Genomic DNA, 14,134 nt, shown 5'->3' on the forward strand with positions numbered 1-14,134 from the left:
TTACCACATGTAGCATTTTCTGTTTCCAACCATATAACAATTAACGAAGCAGTTTCAACCTTCGCCATGAACATTAAAAGCTAAGAACACATGTGTTCATATGAACCAGCGGAGCGCGTCTCTCTCCCACACAAGCATTTATTCAGAGAATGAAAATAACAAAACAAAAATAAAAACACACATACGCTCCAAGTAAAGTACATAAGATGTGACTGAATAAAAATATAGTTTCAAGAGAAGTGACCTGATAAATTGTCGATGAAGAAGGGGATGCCTTGGGCATCCCCAAGCTTTGATGCTTGAGTCTTCTTAAAATATGCAGGGATGAACCACGGGGCATCCCCAAGCTTAGACTTTTCACTCTTCTTGATCATATTGTATCATCCTCCTCTCTTGACCCTTGAAAACTTCCTCCACACCAAACTCGAAACAAACTCATTAGAGGGTTAGTGCATAATAAAAAATTCACATGTTAAGAGGTGACACAATCATTCTTAACACTTCTGGACATTGCACAAAGCTTCTGAAAGTTAATGGAACAAAGAAATCCATCCAACATAGCAAAAGAGGCAATGCGAAATAAAAGGCAGAATCTGTCAAAATAGAACAGTCCGTAAAGACGAATTTTTCTGGGGCACTTAACTTGCTCAGATGAAAATACTCAAATTGAATGAAAGTTGCGTACATATCTGAGGATCACGCACGTAAATTGGCATATTTTTATGAGTTACCTACAGACGGGGCGACTCAAATTCGTGACAGCAAGAAATCTATTTCTGCGCAGCAATCCAAATCTAGTATCAACTCTACTACCAAAGACTTTACTTCGCACAACAATGAAATAAAATAAAGATAAGGAGAGGTTGCTACAGTAGTAACAACTTCCAAGACACAAATATAAAACAAAGTACTGTAGTAAAATAAACACATGGGTTATCTCCAAAGAAGTTCTTTCTTTATAGCCATTAAGATGGGCTCAACAGTTTTAATGATGCACTCGCAAGAAATAGTATTTGAAGCAAAAGAGAGCATCAAGAGGCAAATTCAAAACACATTTAAGTCTAACATGCTTCCTATGAAAGGGAATCTTGTAAATAAACAAGTTCATGAAGAGCAAAGTGACAAGCATAGGAAGATAAAACAAGTGTAGCTTCAAAAATTTCAGCATATAGGGAGGTGTTTTAGTAACATGAAAATTTCTACAACCATATTTTCCTCTCTCATAATAACTTTCAGTAGTATCGTGAGCAAACTCAACAATATAACTATCACATAAAGCATTCTTATCATGAGTCTCATGCATAAAATTATTACTCTCCACATAAGCATAATCAATTTTATTAGTAATAGTGAGAGCAAATTCAACAAAGTAGCTATCATTACTATTCTCATCAAGTGTAGGAAGCATAGTATAATTATAACAAAATTTACTCTCCATAGTAGGTGGCACCAAAATACCACTATCATTATAATCATCATAAATAGGAGGCAAAGTATCATCAAAGAAAATTTTCTCCTCAATGCTTGGGGGACTAAAAAGATCATGCTTATCAAAACCAGCTTCCCCAAGCTTAGAATTTTTCATATCATTAGCAACAATGGTGTTCAAAGCGTTCATACTAATATGTTCCATGGGTTTTTTAATTTCCACATCAAACCATCCATGTCTTAAATCAGGAAATAGAATAAGAAGCTCATTGTTGTCCATTATGCCTAACTAGTGTAAACAAGAAACAAAAAGATGCAATTGCAGGATCTAAAGGAAATAGCTTCGAGCACTCACAACGATACCAGAAAAGTGTTTGGTTACCTGGGACCGGAGTGTGAGTACCTTTTACCTTTCCTCCCCGGCAACGGCGCCAGAAAATAGCGTGATGTCTACGCGCGCTTCTATTCCTGTAGACAGTGTTGGGCCTCCAAGAGCAGAGGTTTGTAGAACAGCAGCAAGTTTCCCTTAAGTGGATCACCCAAGGTTTATCGAACTCAGGGAGGAAGAGGTCAAAGATATCCCTCTCAAGCAACCTTGCAACCACAATACAAGAAGTCTCTTGTGTCCCCAACACACCTAATACACTTGTCAGATGTATAGGTGCACTAGTTCGGCGAAGAGATAGTGAAATACATGTGGTATGAGTGAATATGAGCAGTAGTAACGGCACCAGAAAAGTGCTTGCTGGCGTGCAATTGATGTGGGAGATATTGCAGGAAGTAGAGATGCAGTAAAACAGTAAACAAGCGATGATTGCAGTATTTGGAAACAAGGCCTAGGGATCATACTTTCACTAGTGGACACTCTCAACATTGATCACATAATAAAACCACTCTACACCCTCTTGTTGGATGATGAACACTACTAATTGTGTAGGGCTACAAGAGCACCTCAATGCCGGAGTTAACAAGCTCCACAACATTCGATATTCATATTTAAATAACCTTAGAGTGCATGATAGATCAACACAACTATACCAAGTACTAACATAGCATGCACACTGTCACCATCATACTATGAAAGGAGGAATAGATCACATTAATACCATCATAGTAATAGTTAACTTCATAATCTACAAGAGATCATAATCATAAACTACGCCAAGTACTACATGATGCACACACTGTCACCATTACATCATGGAGGAGGAATAGAGTACTTTAATAACATCACTAGAGTAGCACATAGTGTAATAGTGATACAAAGCTCATTGCAATCATAAAGGAATATAAATAAGCACTTCACTATGCTATTCTGAATTACTCTCTGGCAAGATAACATCCAACTCAAATCATAACTCAGTGAATAAGTATTCTATGAAATATAGCCTAAGAGACCCACACGGTGCACACACTGTCACCTTTACACACGTGGGACAAGGAGTCTCCGGAGATCACATAAGTAAAATCCACTTAAATAGCATAACGACATCTAGATTACAAAGCTCATCATATGGATCTCAATCATGTAAGGCAGCTCATGAGATCATTGTATTGAAGTACATGGAGAGAGAGATTAACCACATAGCTACCGGTACAGCCCTTAGCCTCGATGGAGAACTACTCCCTCCTCATGGGAGACAGCAGCGTTGATGAAGATGGCGGTGGTGTTGATGGAGATGCCTTCCGGGGGCACTTCCCCGTCCCGGCGGCGTGCCGGAACAGAGACTCCTGTCCCCCAGATCTTGGCTTCGTGATGGCGGTGGCTCTAGAAGGTTTCTCGTACCGTGGCTTATTCGTATCGAAGATTTAGGTCAGGGACCTTTAAATAGGCGAAGAGGCGGAGTCGGAGGGCTGACGAGGCGATGACACAATAGGGGGGCGCGGCCCACCCCTTGGCCGCGCCGCCTACATGTGTGGGGCTAACAGGGCCCTCCTCTGGTGACTCTCGGGTGTTCTGGAAGCTTCGTGGAATTCTAAAATGCTGGGCGTTGATTTCTTCCAATTCCGAGAATATTTCCTTACTAGGATTTCTGAAACCAAAAACAGCAGAAAATTAGAACTAGCACTGTGGCATCTCGTCAATAGGTTAGTTCCGAAAAACGCATAAAATCATCATAAAGTGTGAACAAAACATGTAAGTAATGTCATAAAACAAGCATGGAACATAAGAAATTATCGATACGTTGGAGACGTATCAGCATCCCCAAGCTTAGTTCCTACTCGTCCCGAGTAGGTAAACGATAACAAAGATAATTTCTGAAGTGACATGCTACCAACATAATCTTAATCATACTATTGCAAAGTATATGAGATGAATGCAGCGATTCAAGGCAATGGTAAAGACAATGACTAAACAATTGAATCATATAGCAAAGACTTTTCATGAATAGTACTTTCAAGACAAGCATCAATAAGTCTTGCATAAGAGTTAACTCATAAAGCAATAAATTCTTAGTAAAGGCATTGAAACAACACAAAGGAAGATTAAGTTTCAGCGGTTGCTTTCAACTTGTAACATGTATATCTCATGGATAGTTGTCAACATAAAGTAATATGATGAATGCAAATATGCAAGCATGTAAGAATCAATGCACAGTTAACATAAGTGTTTGCTTCTAAGACAGAAGGAAGTAGGTAAACTGACTCAACAATAAGTAAAAGAATGGCCCTTCGTAGAGGGAAGCAGGGATAAATCATGTGCTAGAGCTTTTCAAGTTTTAAAATCATATAGAGAGCATAAAAGTAAAATTTTGAGAGGTGTTTGTTGTTGTCAACGAATGGTAATGGGTACTCCAACTACCTCGTCAACTAGACTTTCAAGAGCGGCTCCCATGAAGGACGTTATCTCTACCAGCAAGGTAGATCATCCCTCTTCTCTTTTGTTTACACATGTACTTTAGTTTTTATTTATGGGTGACACTCCTCCCAACCTTTGCTTACACAAGCCATGGCTAACCGAATCCTCGGGTGCCTTCCATCAATCTCATACCATGGAGGAGTGTCTATTTGCAAAATTAAGTTGCTTACTGATGAATCAGAGCAAAACATGTGAAGAGAATTATTAATGAAGTTTGATTAATCGGGGCTGGGAACCCCGTTGCCAGCTCTTTTTGCAAAATTATTGGATAAGCGGATGTGCCACTAATCCATTATGAAAGTCTGTCAAGAGTAAATGACAAGGTTGAAAGATAAACACCACATACTTCCTCATGAGCTATAAAACATTGACACAAATTAAGATGCATTTTGAATTGTTTAAAGGTAGCACACGAAGTATTTACTTGGAATGGCAGAAAATACCATGTAGTAGGTAGGTATGGTGGACACAAATGGCATAGTTTTTGGCTCAAGGATTTTGGATGCACGAGAAGTATTCCCTCTCAGTACAAGGCTTAGGCTAGCAAGGTTATTTGAAGCAAACTCAAGTATGAACCGGTACAGCAAAACTTACATAAGAACATATTGCAAGCATTATAAGACTCTACACTGTCTTCCTTGTTGTTCAAACCCTTACCAGAAAATATCCAGACCTTAGAGAGACCAATCATGCAAACCAAATTTTAACAAGCTCTACAGTATTTCTTCACTAATAGGTGCAAAGTACATGATGCAAGAGCTTAAACATGAGCACAACAATTGCCAAGTATCAAATTATTCAAGACATTATACCAATTACCACATGTAGCATTTTCTGTTTCCAACCATATAACAATTAACGAAGCAGTTTCAACCTTCGCCATGAACATTAAAAGCTAAGAACACATGTGTTCATATGAACCAGCGGAGCGCGTCTCTCTCCCACACAAGCATTTATTCAAAGAATGAAAATAACAAAACAAAAATAAAAACACACAAACGCTCCAAGTAAAGTACATAAGATGTGACTGAATAAAAATATAGTTTCAAGAGAAGTGACCTGATAAATTGTCGATGAAGAAGGGGATGCCCAAGCTTAGACGCTTGAGTCTTCTAGAAATATGCAGGGATGAACCACGGGGGCATCCCCAAGCTTAGACTTTTCACTCTTCTTGATCATATTGTATCATCCTCCTCTCTTGACCCTTGAAAACTTCCTCCACACCAAACTCGAAACAAACTCATTAGAGGGTTAGTGCATAATCAAAAATTCACATGTTCAGAGGTGAAACAATCATTCTTAACACTTCTGTACATTGCACAAAGCTTCTGAAAGTTAATGGAACAAAGAAATCCATCCAACATAGCAAAATAGGCAATGCGAAATAAAAGGCAGAATCTGTCAAAACAGAACAGTCTGTAAAGACAAATTTTTCTGGGGCACTTAACTTGCTCAGATGAAAATGCTCAAATTTAATGAAAGTTGCGTACATATCTGAGGATCACGCACGTAAATTGGCATATTTTTATGAGTTACCTACAGACGGGGCGACTCAAATTCGTGATAGCAAGAAATCTGTTTCTGCGCAGCAATCCAAATCTAGTATCAACTCTACTACCAAAGACTTTACTTGGCACAACAATGCAATAAAATAAAGATAAGGAGAGGTTGCTACAGTAGTAACAACTTCCAAGAAACAAATATAAAACAAAGTACTGTAGTAAAATAAACACATGGATTATCTCCCAAGAAGTTCTTTCTTTATAGCCATTAAGATGGGCTCAGCAGTTTTAATGATGCACTCGCAAGAAATAGTATTTGAAGAAAAAGAGACCATCAAGAGGCAAATTCAAAACACATTTAAGTCTAACATGCTTCCTATGAAAGAGAATCTTGTAAATAAACAAGTTCATGAAGAGCAAAGTGACAAGCATAGGAAGATAAAACAAGTGTAGCTTCAAAAATTTCAGCATATAGGGAGGTGTTTTAGTAACATGAAAATTTCTACAACCATATTTTCCTCTCTCATAATAACTTTCAGTAGTATCATGAGCAAACTCAACAATATAACTATCACATAAAGCATTCTTATCATGAGTCTCATGCATAAAATTATTACTCTCCACATAAGCATAATCAATTTTATTAGTAATAGTGGGAGCAAATTCAACAAAGTAGCTATCATTATTATTCTCATCAAGTGTAGGAGGCATAGTATAATCATAACAAAATTTACTCTCCATAGTAGGTAGCACCAAAAGACCACTATCATTATAATAATCATAAATAGGAGGCAAAGTATCATCAAAGAAAATTTTCTCCTCAATGCTTGGGGGACTAAAAAGATCATGCTTATCAAAACCAGCTTCCCCAAGCTTAGAATTTTCCATATCATTAGCAACAATGGTGTTCAAAGCGTTCATACTAATATGTTCCATGGGTTTTTTAATTTCCACATCAAACCATCCATGTCTTAAATCAGGAAATAGAATAAGAAGCTCATTGTTGTCCATTATGCCTAACTAGTGTAAACAAGAGACAAAAAGATGCAATTGCAGGATCTAAAGGAAATAGCTTCGAGCACTCACAACGATACCAGAAAAGTGTTTGGTTACCTGGGACCGGAGTGTGAGTACCTTTTACCTTTCCTCCCCGGCAACGGCGCCAGAAAATAGCTTGATGTCTACGCGCGCTTCTATTCCTGTAGACAATGTTGGGCCTCCAAGAGCAGAGGTTTGTAAAATAGCAGCAAGTTTCCCTTAAGTGGATCACCCAAGGTTTATCGAACTCAGGGAGGAAGAGGTCAAAGATATCCCTCTCAAGCAACTCTGCAACCACAATACAAGAAGTCTCTTGTGTCCCCAACACACCTAATACACTTGTCAGATGTATAGGTGCACTAGTTCGGCGAAGAGATAGTGAAATACAGTTGGTATGAATGAATATGAGCAGTAGTAACGGCACCAGAAAAGTGCTTGCTGGCGTGCAGTTGATGTGGGAGATATTGCAGGAAGTAGAGATGCAGTAAAACAGTAAACAAGCGATGATTGCAGTATTTGGAAACAAGGCCTAGGGATCATACTTTCACTAGTGGACACTCTCAACATTGATCACATAATAAAACCACTCTACACCCTCTTGTTGGATGATGAACACCACTAATTGTGTAGGGCTACAAGAGCACCTCAATGCCGGAGTTAACAAGCTCCACAACATTCGATATTCATATTTAAATAATCTTAGAGTGCATGATAGATCAACACAACTATACCAAGTACTAACATAGCATGCACACTGTCACCATCATACTATGAAAGGAGGAATATATCACATTAATACCATCATAGCTGGTCGTCCAGTTGGCGCCGGGCCGGATCCAGCGTGCCGCCCGGTCGGACCGGGCCAGAGACCGGGCACGCTGGCGTGGCGGCCGGTCTGACCGGGTGCTGGACCGGCCTGGACTTTGGCTTCTCCTCTCGCGCATGCCTCCCGCTCCTCCCTCGCGTGTCCATGGGGTATCTTCATGTCCAGCTCCATGTCCATCTTTACGTCCATCTTCACGTCCAGCTGCTCCTCTCCTCCTCGTGCGATGCTTGTCTCCTCCTCATACCTGATGATACATAAGTAATAGGACTTAGCCAGTATAAAGTTCTCATCAATCAAAGTATCATTTATGAACAAGTTCACCTGTTGTTTAAGTAGCTTCGCACGAGCCCTTGTAATGGGTCCAATCCGAACTTCATTGGACTTGAGCTTCACAGCAGCTTCATCTTCATTTGGTAATGCCGGAGGTAGTAGTGTGGTAGAGATGTCCTCATCAGCCTTCCCTCACAGGTACCCGCCACCGCATGTTTATCAGTTTCCTGCCCTCGCCGGCACAAACGTGTGATCTATACCACCCCGCAGCCTCCTCGCATGCAAGGTGCCTAGTGATTTGGCCAAGTGAGTTATTTTACCTAATTTTATCAATAAATTAAGATAGTGTTTTTTATTTAATTAGTTTATTGTGTGATGCTTATATGAAGGGATAGCGATGATGAGATGATGGTTCAATAGTTGATGCAAGAGGAGGTTGAGGCCTGGGCTGAAAGGAAAGAGGGCTACTACTCATCGCCTCCCTTCTTTGTCTACGAGCGAAGCTGCAACTTCCTCGCCGTACGGATCACCTGCACATATTCATAATGACTATCTCTGCATGGCTGAGTCCACGGCCTTTGAGAACATATACCTATTTTGCCATATGGTGGCGACAGTGTTTCGTCCGCTTTATCTGAGTGCACCAAATGTATAAGACACAACTCGAATAATAGCACAAAATGCAGCGAGGGGATTCCCTAGTATGCTCGTAAGCATCAGCCGCATGCATTCGGGTTAGAAGAATTATCCATTCGATTGGCGGGGTATCTTTGAATGTCACACTGGAGAGTGCAGTGTGGTACACCATCCGTCCCAAAATATAAGATGTTCAACGACTTTGAATTTTGACTGTGATTTGTAGTTACAATATGCACATAAAATTTGTACAGATATATATGAAATGAAAAGAATTGCAAGAATAATGCAACAATACCATTTATGCATTCTCAACCCATATATTTCGTATATATAAGACCGTGCGGCTGTGCCTTATATTTTGGGAGAGAGGGAGTACTTAAAGCTATGGAAGAATACGACTTGTGGGTTTGGCATACTTATTTGGCATGGCTGGATCGCACATCAACGTGCTGCAACACTCTCTGTTGTTTGGTAGACTTGTTGAAGGTCATGCTCATGCACCAAAGGGTATAAGCTTGTTGATTGCATTTATCCTCCGTGGTTGTCATTTGTGAAGAAAATCTCCGACCCTCGTACTAAGAAGAAGGCCTGGTTTTCTACATGTCAGGCTATAGGAAAGATGTAGAGTGGGCATTTGGTATGCTTTGAGCTCGTTTTGCTATTGTAAGGTATATCCTCTTACGTAGTTAAGATGTGGAAGGTGATAAATACTTGCATGATCATGCATAATATGATCATCAAGAGTAAGATCGGTGCTCCAGTTGCTGATGATCAGTTGGATGAGCACCAGGGGCCGACCTCTTGCTCAAGTTGATCACGAGGTGCATGCCGAGTTTGGAGTTTTCAACGCCATGCATAAAAAAATTGTGACGACCATGTTCACTACTACAAAATAACCTCGTGAAGCATTTGTGGGTGAGGAAAGAAAACATCCCTTGATATGTGTTTTCATCTATTGGAATGTTTGCGTGAACTGTTTTTTAATGTTTGAATTATTATAATAAAACTATGTGAATTGGTGTGTAAAGTATTTAATTTATTGGCTTTAAGTATTGTAATAACCTATTTATTAGTTTGAACTATACTTTTTGTTGTATTGTAGACTACATTCATCTTATAAGAAATTCTCTAAATAGAATAATTGGGGGCTCTTTTGGGTGGTGTCGCGTGGGCAACTGGCCTAAAATCCGATGCAGTTTCTTCCTGCGCCTGAAAACCTTTTGTTTGGCACAATTGTCGGGGGATTTTTGGGAGACATTGGTGAGGCTGCTATTAGGTTTCGGTGTTGCTAGATCCGCCACCGGGTATAGGTGTGTATACTTATTTCACAATATTTACTAGGGTGATACGAGACACTAAATATTTTAGCTCTCGAGTGGTTGTGCACCTATTCATTTGACTCAAGTCTATAAACACCGCGAGAAGAGGTGGGGATGTTGGTGCTAAAGGGTGAGAGTGATGGTTGCTCCTCGGTCTAGAATTGTCTATTGGAAATAGGATGCATTGGAAATTAGAGCTAGAACACCATGGCAGGAAACATAGCTTTTCAGGTATTTGTTACTTCCAAGAAACTCACTACCTGCACGTGGTTTCTTTGATTCACGAGTGGTTGAGTAGGCTGATCGAGGCGGTGCGTCATGCTCAGCACGAAGTGGTGAATGCCCTGGTTCTCCTAATGACGCACTGTCTTTGGCTAGAAAGGAACAACAATGCCTTTGATAAGTTCACCACCATGTTCATCAGATATATGTAGGAAGATCTCGGAAGAATTTGATCAGTGGAAGCGGACGAAATTATGTGGAGTTTTAGGAAGAGTGGAGTGAGTGTTTGAGGATGGAGGTGGAGCTGATTGTATCTTGTTATGGGCTCCACGAACCCGTTCCATTGTGCGGATCCAAAATTCGTATTTTCATACCTTAAAAAATTCTAAATTCAAATTTAGATAAACTTTTGGTATCTATTTATGAACAGAAGTAGTACTCAGGTTCCAAAAATTCCCTTTAATGTTGTCGGCCATGACTTCTACCTATCGATGATATAGTAGAATTTCTTCAAATTTTGTTTCTCCTCTCGTTTTGATAGATTTGATGGTGGATGCTCAGGCGTGGGACAGAGAAAGCGTAAAGCGACAGAAAATGCAGTCCGGCGGCGGTAACGTGTCCTATCCACAACGCGCCACCGCCGCCGTTGTTTCGCCGAAAACCAGAGCAGTTCCTGTTTCGCACTCCAAATCTCAAATCTTTGTCTCCAAAACCCTCGTCGCGTCCCCAATCCATTTCCGATCAGATCGAGCGCTCCATACACTAGCTGCACACATTCGAATCGAGGAACCCTAAACCCGAAGAGCCCTAGGCCGATGGCGGCGCACCCGGCCTCCCCGACCGCCGGCAAGTCCTCCCCCTCGCTGCCGCCGCCGGTGCGCCTGTCGACGGCGCAGGCGCAGGCGGTAGCTGCAATCCAGCCCAGCTCACCGCGCTACTTCTTCTCCTCGCTGGCCGCCGCCTCCCCGTCGGCGCACCGCCGCATCGCCATCGCCGTCGACCTCTCCGACGAGTCCGCCTTCGCCGTCAAGTGGGCGGTGCAGAACTACCTCCGCCCGGGCGACGCCGTGGTGCTCCTCCACGTGCGCCCCACCTCCGTCCTCTACGGCGCCGACTGGGGCTCCATCCCCGTCACCGTCTCCGACGACGACGACGAAGCGCCGCCGCCGCCTTCCGACTCCTCTGAGGAGGAGGACGCGCGGAGGAAGAAGAAGCGGGAGGAGGACTTCGACGCCTTCACCTCCGCCAAGTCGCAGGACCTCGCGCAGCCGCTCGTCGCCGCGCAGATCCCGTTCAAGATCCACATCGTCAAGGACCACGACATGAAGGAGCGCCTCTGCCTCGAGGCCGAGCGCCTCGGCCTCTCCGCCATGATCATGGGCAGCCGCGGGTTCGGCGCCTCCCGCAAGGGTGGCAAGAGCAGGCTCGGGAGCGTCAGCGACTACTGCGTGCACCACTGCGTCTGCCCCGTGGTGGTCGTCAGGTACCCCGAGGACGCCGGGACAGCGGGTGCTGGGGAGACTGATGAGCTGCGGACGGTGCCTGAGAATGAGGTCGTCTTCCACGAGGCGCCAGAGGGACAGAAAGGTTTGCTCCATTTGCTTCATCTTCTACTGTGCTTCACATTGCATAGTTTGGCATCGAGTAGGTAACGAAATGTTCGGTCCTTATGCGGTTCAGGGTAGCAAATTCAGAAAGTACTGAAAAAATAACACACTGGTGTCCGAGCAATTACCACTGGAAATGATTTGAACGCATCTGATAGCGATGGCAAGGAAGGTGACACACCATGAAGAGTCTTTCTAGTAGTAATCAGGTCGCATTGCATTAGCTCTAATTCACTACAGAAGTCCTGTGAATAGCCTTAAGATTTAGAGGTCTTGCCTGAATGCTGTCCTGTACCGGTCTAATTTGATCATTGAGTGGACAATATAATCCAAGCAAAACTGCCATACCCTCTAGGTAACCAAAATGGTTAGAATGCATTCAATGTTGGTGCCATTGGAAGAAACGCACTATGAAGATATTGCTATTACCGAACTGGCTGCGTTGCATTGGAAATAATTCAGTAGAGGAGTAAGGGCAGCAAGATCTAGTTTTGTTGTTGTAATGCTGTCCTGTAAAGGTCTAATTTGATTATTGAGTGGACAATATAATTCAACCTACTTAATGAATTGAATAGTAGTGGAAATATCATAACATGAAACACGTTACCTCTAGAACTGTGAATTAGCAAACAGTCATAACGACAACGGCATATGAAGTTGCGTTGCACATTGTTCTGCAATTCTTCACTGGCTGGGACAAAAAAAAGGAACAAGGGTAGTTGCATTTGACATTACTATAGTTCTATGCATACTGACTGCATACGCGATTCATTTAAGATTTAGATTGAAAGAGAGGATTGCTGCAACTAATAGAATTAAAAGTCGAAAAAAGTAAACTATATTGTATTGTGGATCTAGTGAATTTTACGTGTTCAGCGTCTGCAGACGTTGAAGTCTCAGATTCAGTGGGGGTGTGCGTTTAAAAAAGTACTTTGAGCTCTCCGTTCCAAAAAACTTGTCACAGCTTTGCCTTGATACGGATGTATCTACATATTAAAATGTGTCAGATACATCTGTATCTAGAAAAAGCTGTGACAAGTTACTCCTACTGTGATGTTTGTGGATGAGGAATGAAAGAGGTCCTCCTGTTGCCTTTGGTTATGCTTATTTTGGGTTGTGCTCTTTTTATTTGTTTTGTTGTTAAACGACTTTATTTTCACGTTTGTACAAGAAATGACAGCCTTGCAACAAAAATAGCTCTATTTAGCATTTGGAATCGTGATCTTAGATGATTGTTTTTGTTTTCATATTGAGCATTTTGGTTCTGAAACCAACGGATCTCTGCAATGTTGTATGCTTCCAGATGCATCTTAAAACACAGCCTATTTGTCCTAGGGGCTAGAAGCATGTCTTGTACTAATTGCACTTTTGTAGTTCCAATCCGATAATGGTTGTGCAATGTAACAGGCATGAACACATCGAGTTGGCATCATCTGGAAAGTCGGATTTCCTGCTTTAACGAAAGTTGTCTTTAATACAAGTTCAAGTCAGATGTTCGAACTAGAACAGGCCCACGAGTCGTGCCCATACACACCTTGAGTGACTGTCCTCTTATGTGATGCTAATCTTTGGTCGAACATAATAAAATAAAACCACATATCCTGAACATACCATTTGTTCGCTTAAATATTCTGCATCCCAATATACCTTTAGTTGATAAGCGTAAACTGATAGTGTTACAGAGTAATTACTTCCAAGACCTGTACGCCCTTTTACTGTATTGCTTATGTTATTCAATACCAATCTAGTGCTTCCTTTTTTGGTGAGTGGTTGTACTTGCTTATATTATAATATGATTTTGTTCTTTCTCTATGTTGCAGAAAACTAAGGTATAGCAAGCACCGAGCAGCTAGATCACTAGGAGAGAAAGCAAGAAATTTCTTGATGCCAACCCCTATGTAACTGAATGATCGCTTGTCTGTTCCACTATGCTTTGCACTTTGAGTTCGTATCAGACCTGTAGATCGTGGACGAGTCCTCGTTGTTTCGCTTGCTGTGAATTGAAACTAGAATAATGTATTTCTGCAGATAGTGGCTGGTGTATGAATGTTTCTGGTTGGCTCCTCGAACATGATTCCATTTGTGGAAATGCCTCACAAACGATAGAACTTGTACCATCTCTGCTTCAGTATAGGAGTGCTCTGCTTCAGTATACAAGTGACAACTCTGCTTTTGGACAATTCTGTTTGCAAGACGTGTAGGTGACGGACAATTTAGCGGATGGGGATTCAGTGACTGGCTGCCGTAACTGGCCAGCACATCCACCCGACATTCTCCATCCAACGGTTTCAATCAAGTGATTCGAAAATTTAATCAAATTTGTCTTTTTTGCTGCGTCCAAAATACAATGTACTTTTGATTGAAATTTTTTCGTACTTACAACATGATTCGTTGGCAATATGTACATTTTTTATTATAATTTT

General features: G+C 41.6%; 1 protein-coding gene across 1 annotated transcript; it reads left to right on the forward strand.

Annotated features, from left to right (window-relative positions):
• The first annotated feature begins 10,716 nt into the window (after positions 1–10,716).
• Positions 10,717–13,780, forward strand: LOC127327294 (universal stress protein PHOS34). The gene is made up of 2 exons (XM_051354075.2): positions 10,717–11,691; positions 13,532–13,780. Exons 1-2 carry the CDS (start codon positions 10,920–10,922, stop codon positions 13,537–13,539), a joined length of 780 nt encoding a protein of 259 aa, XP_051210035.1. The 5' UTR covers positions 10,717–10,919; the 3' UTR covers positions 13,540–13,780.
• Positions 13,781–14,134: the final 354 nt, after the last annotated feature.

The sequence above is a fragment of the Lolium perenne genome, chromosome 1, assembly GCF_019359855.2.
Source record: "Lolium perenne isolate Kyuss_39 chromosome 1, Kyuss_2.0, whole genome shotgun sequence".
Classification (NCBI taxonomy): domain Eukaryota; kingdom Viridiplantae; phylum Streptophyta; class Magnoliopsida; order Poales; family Poaceae; genus Lolium; species Lolium perenne.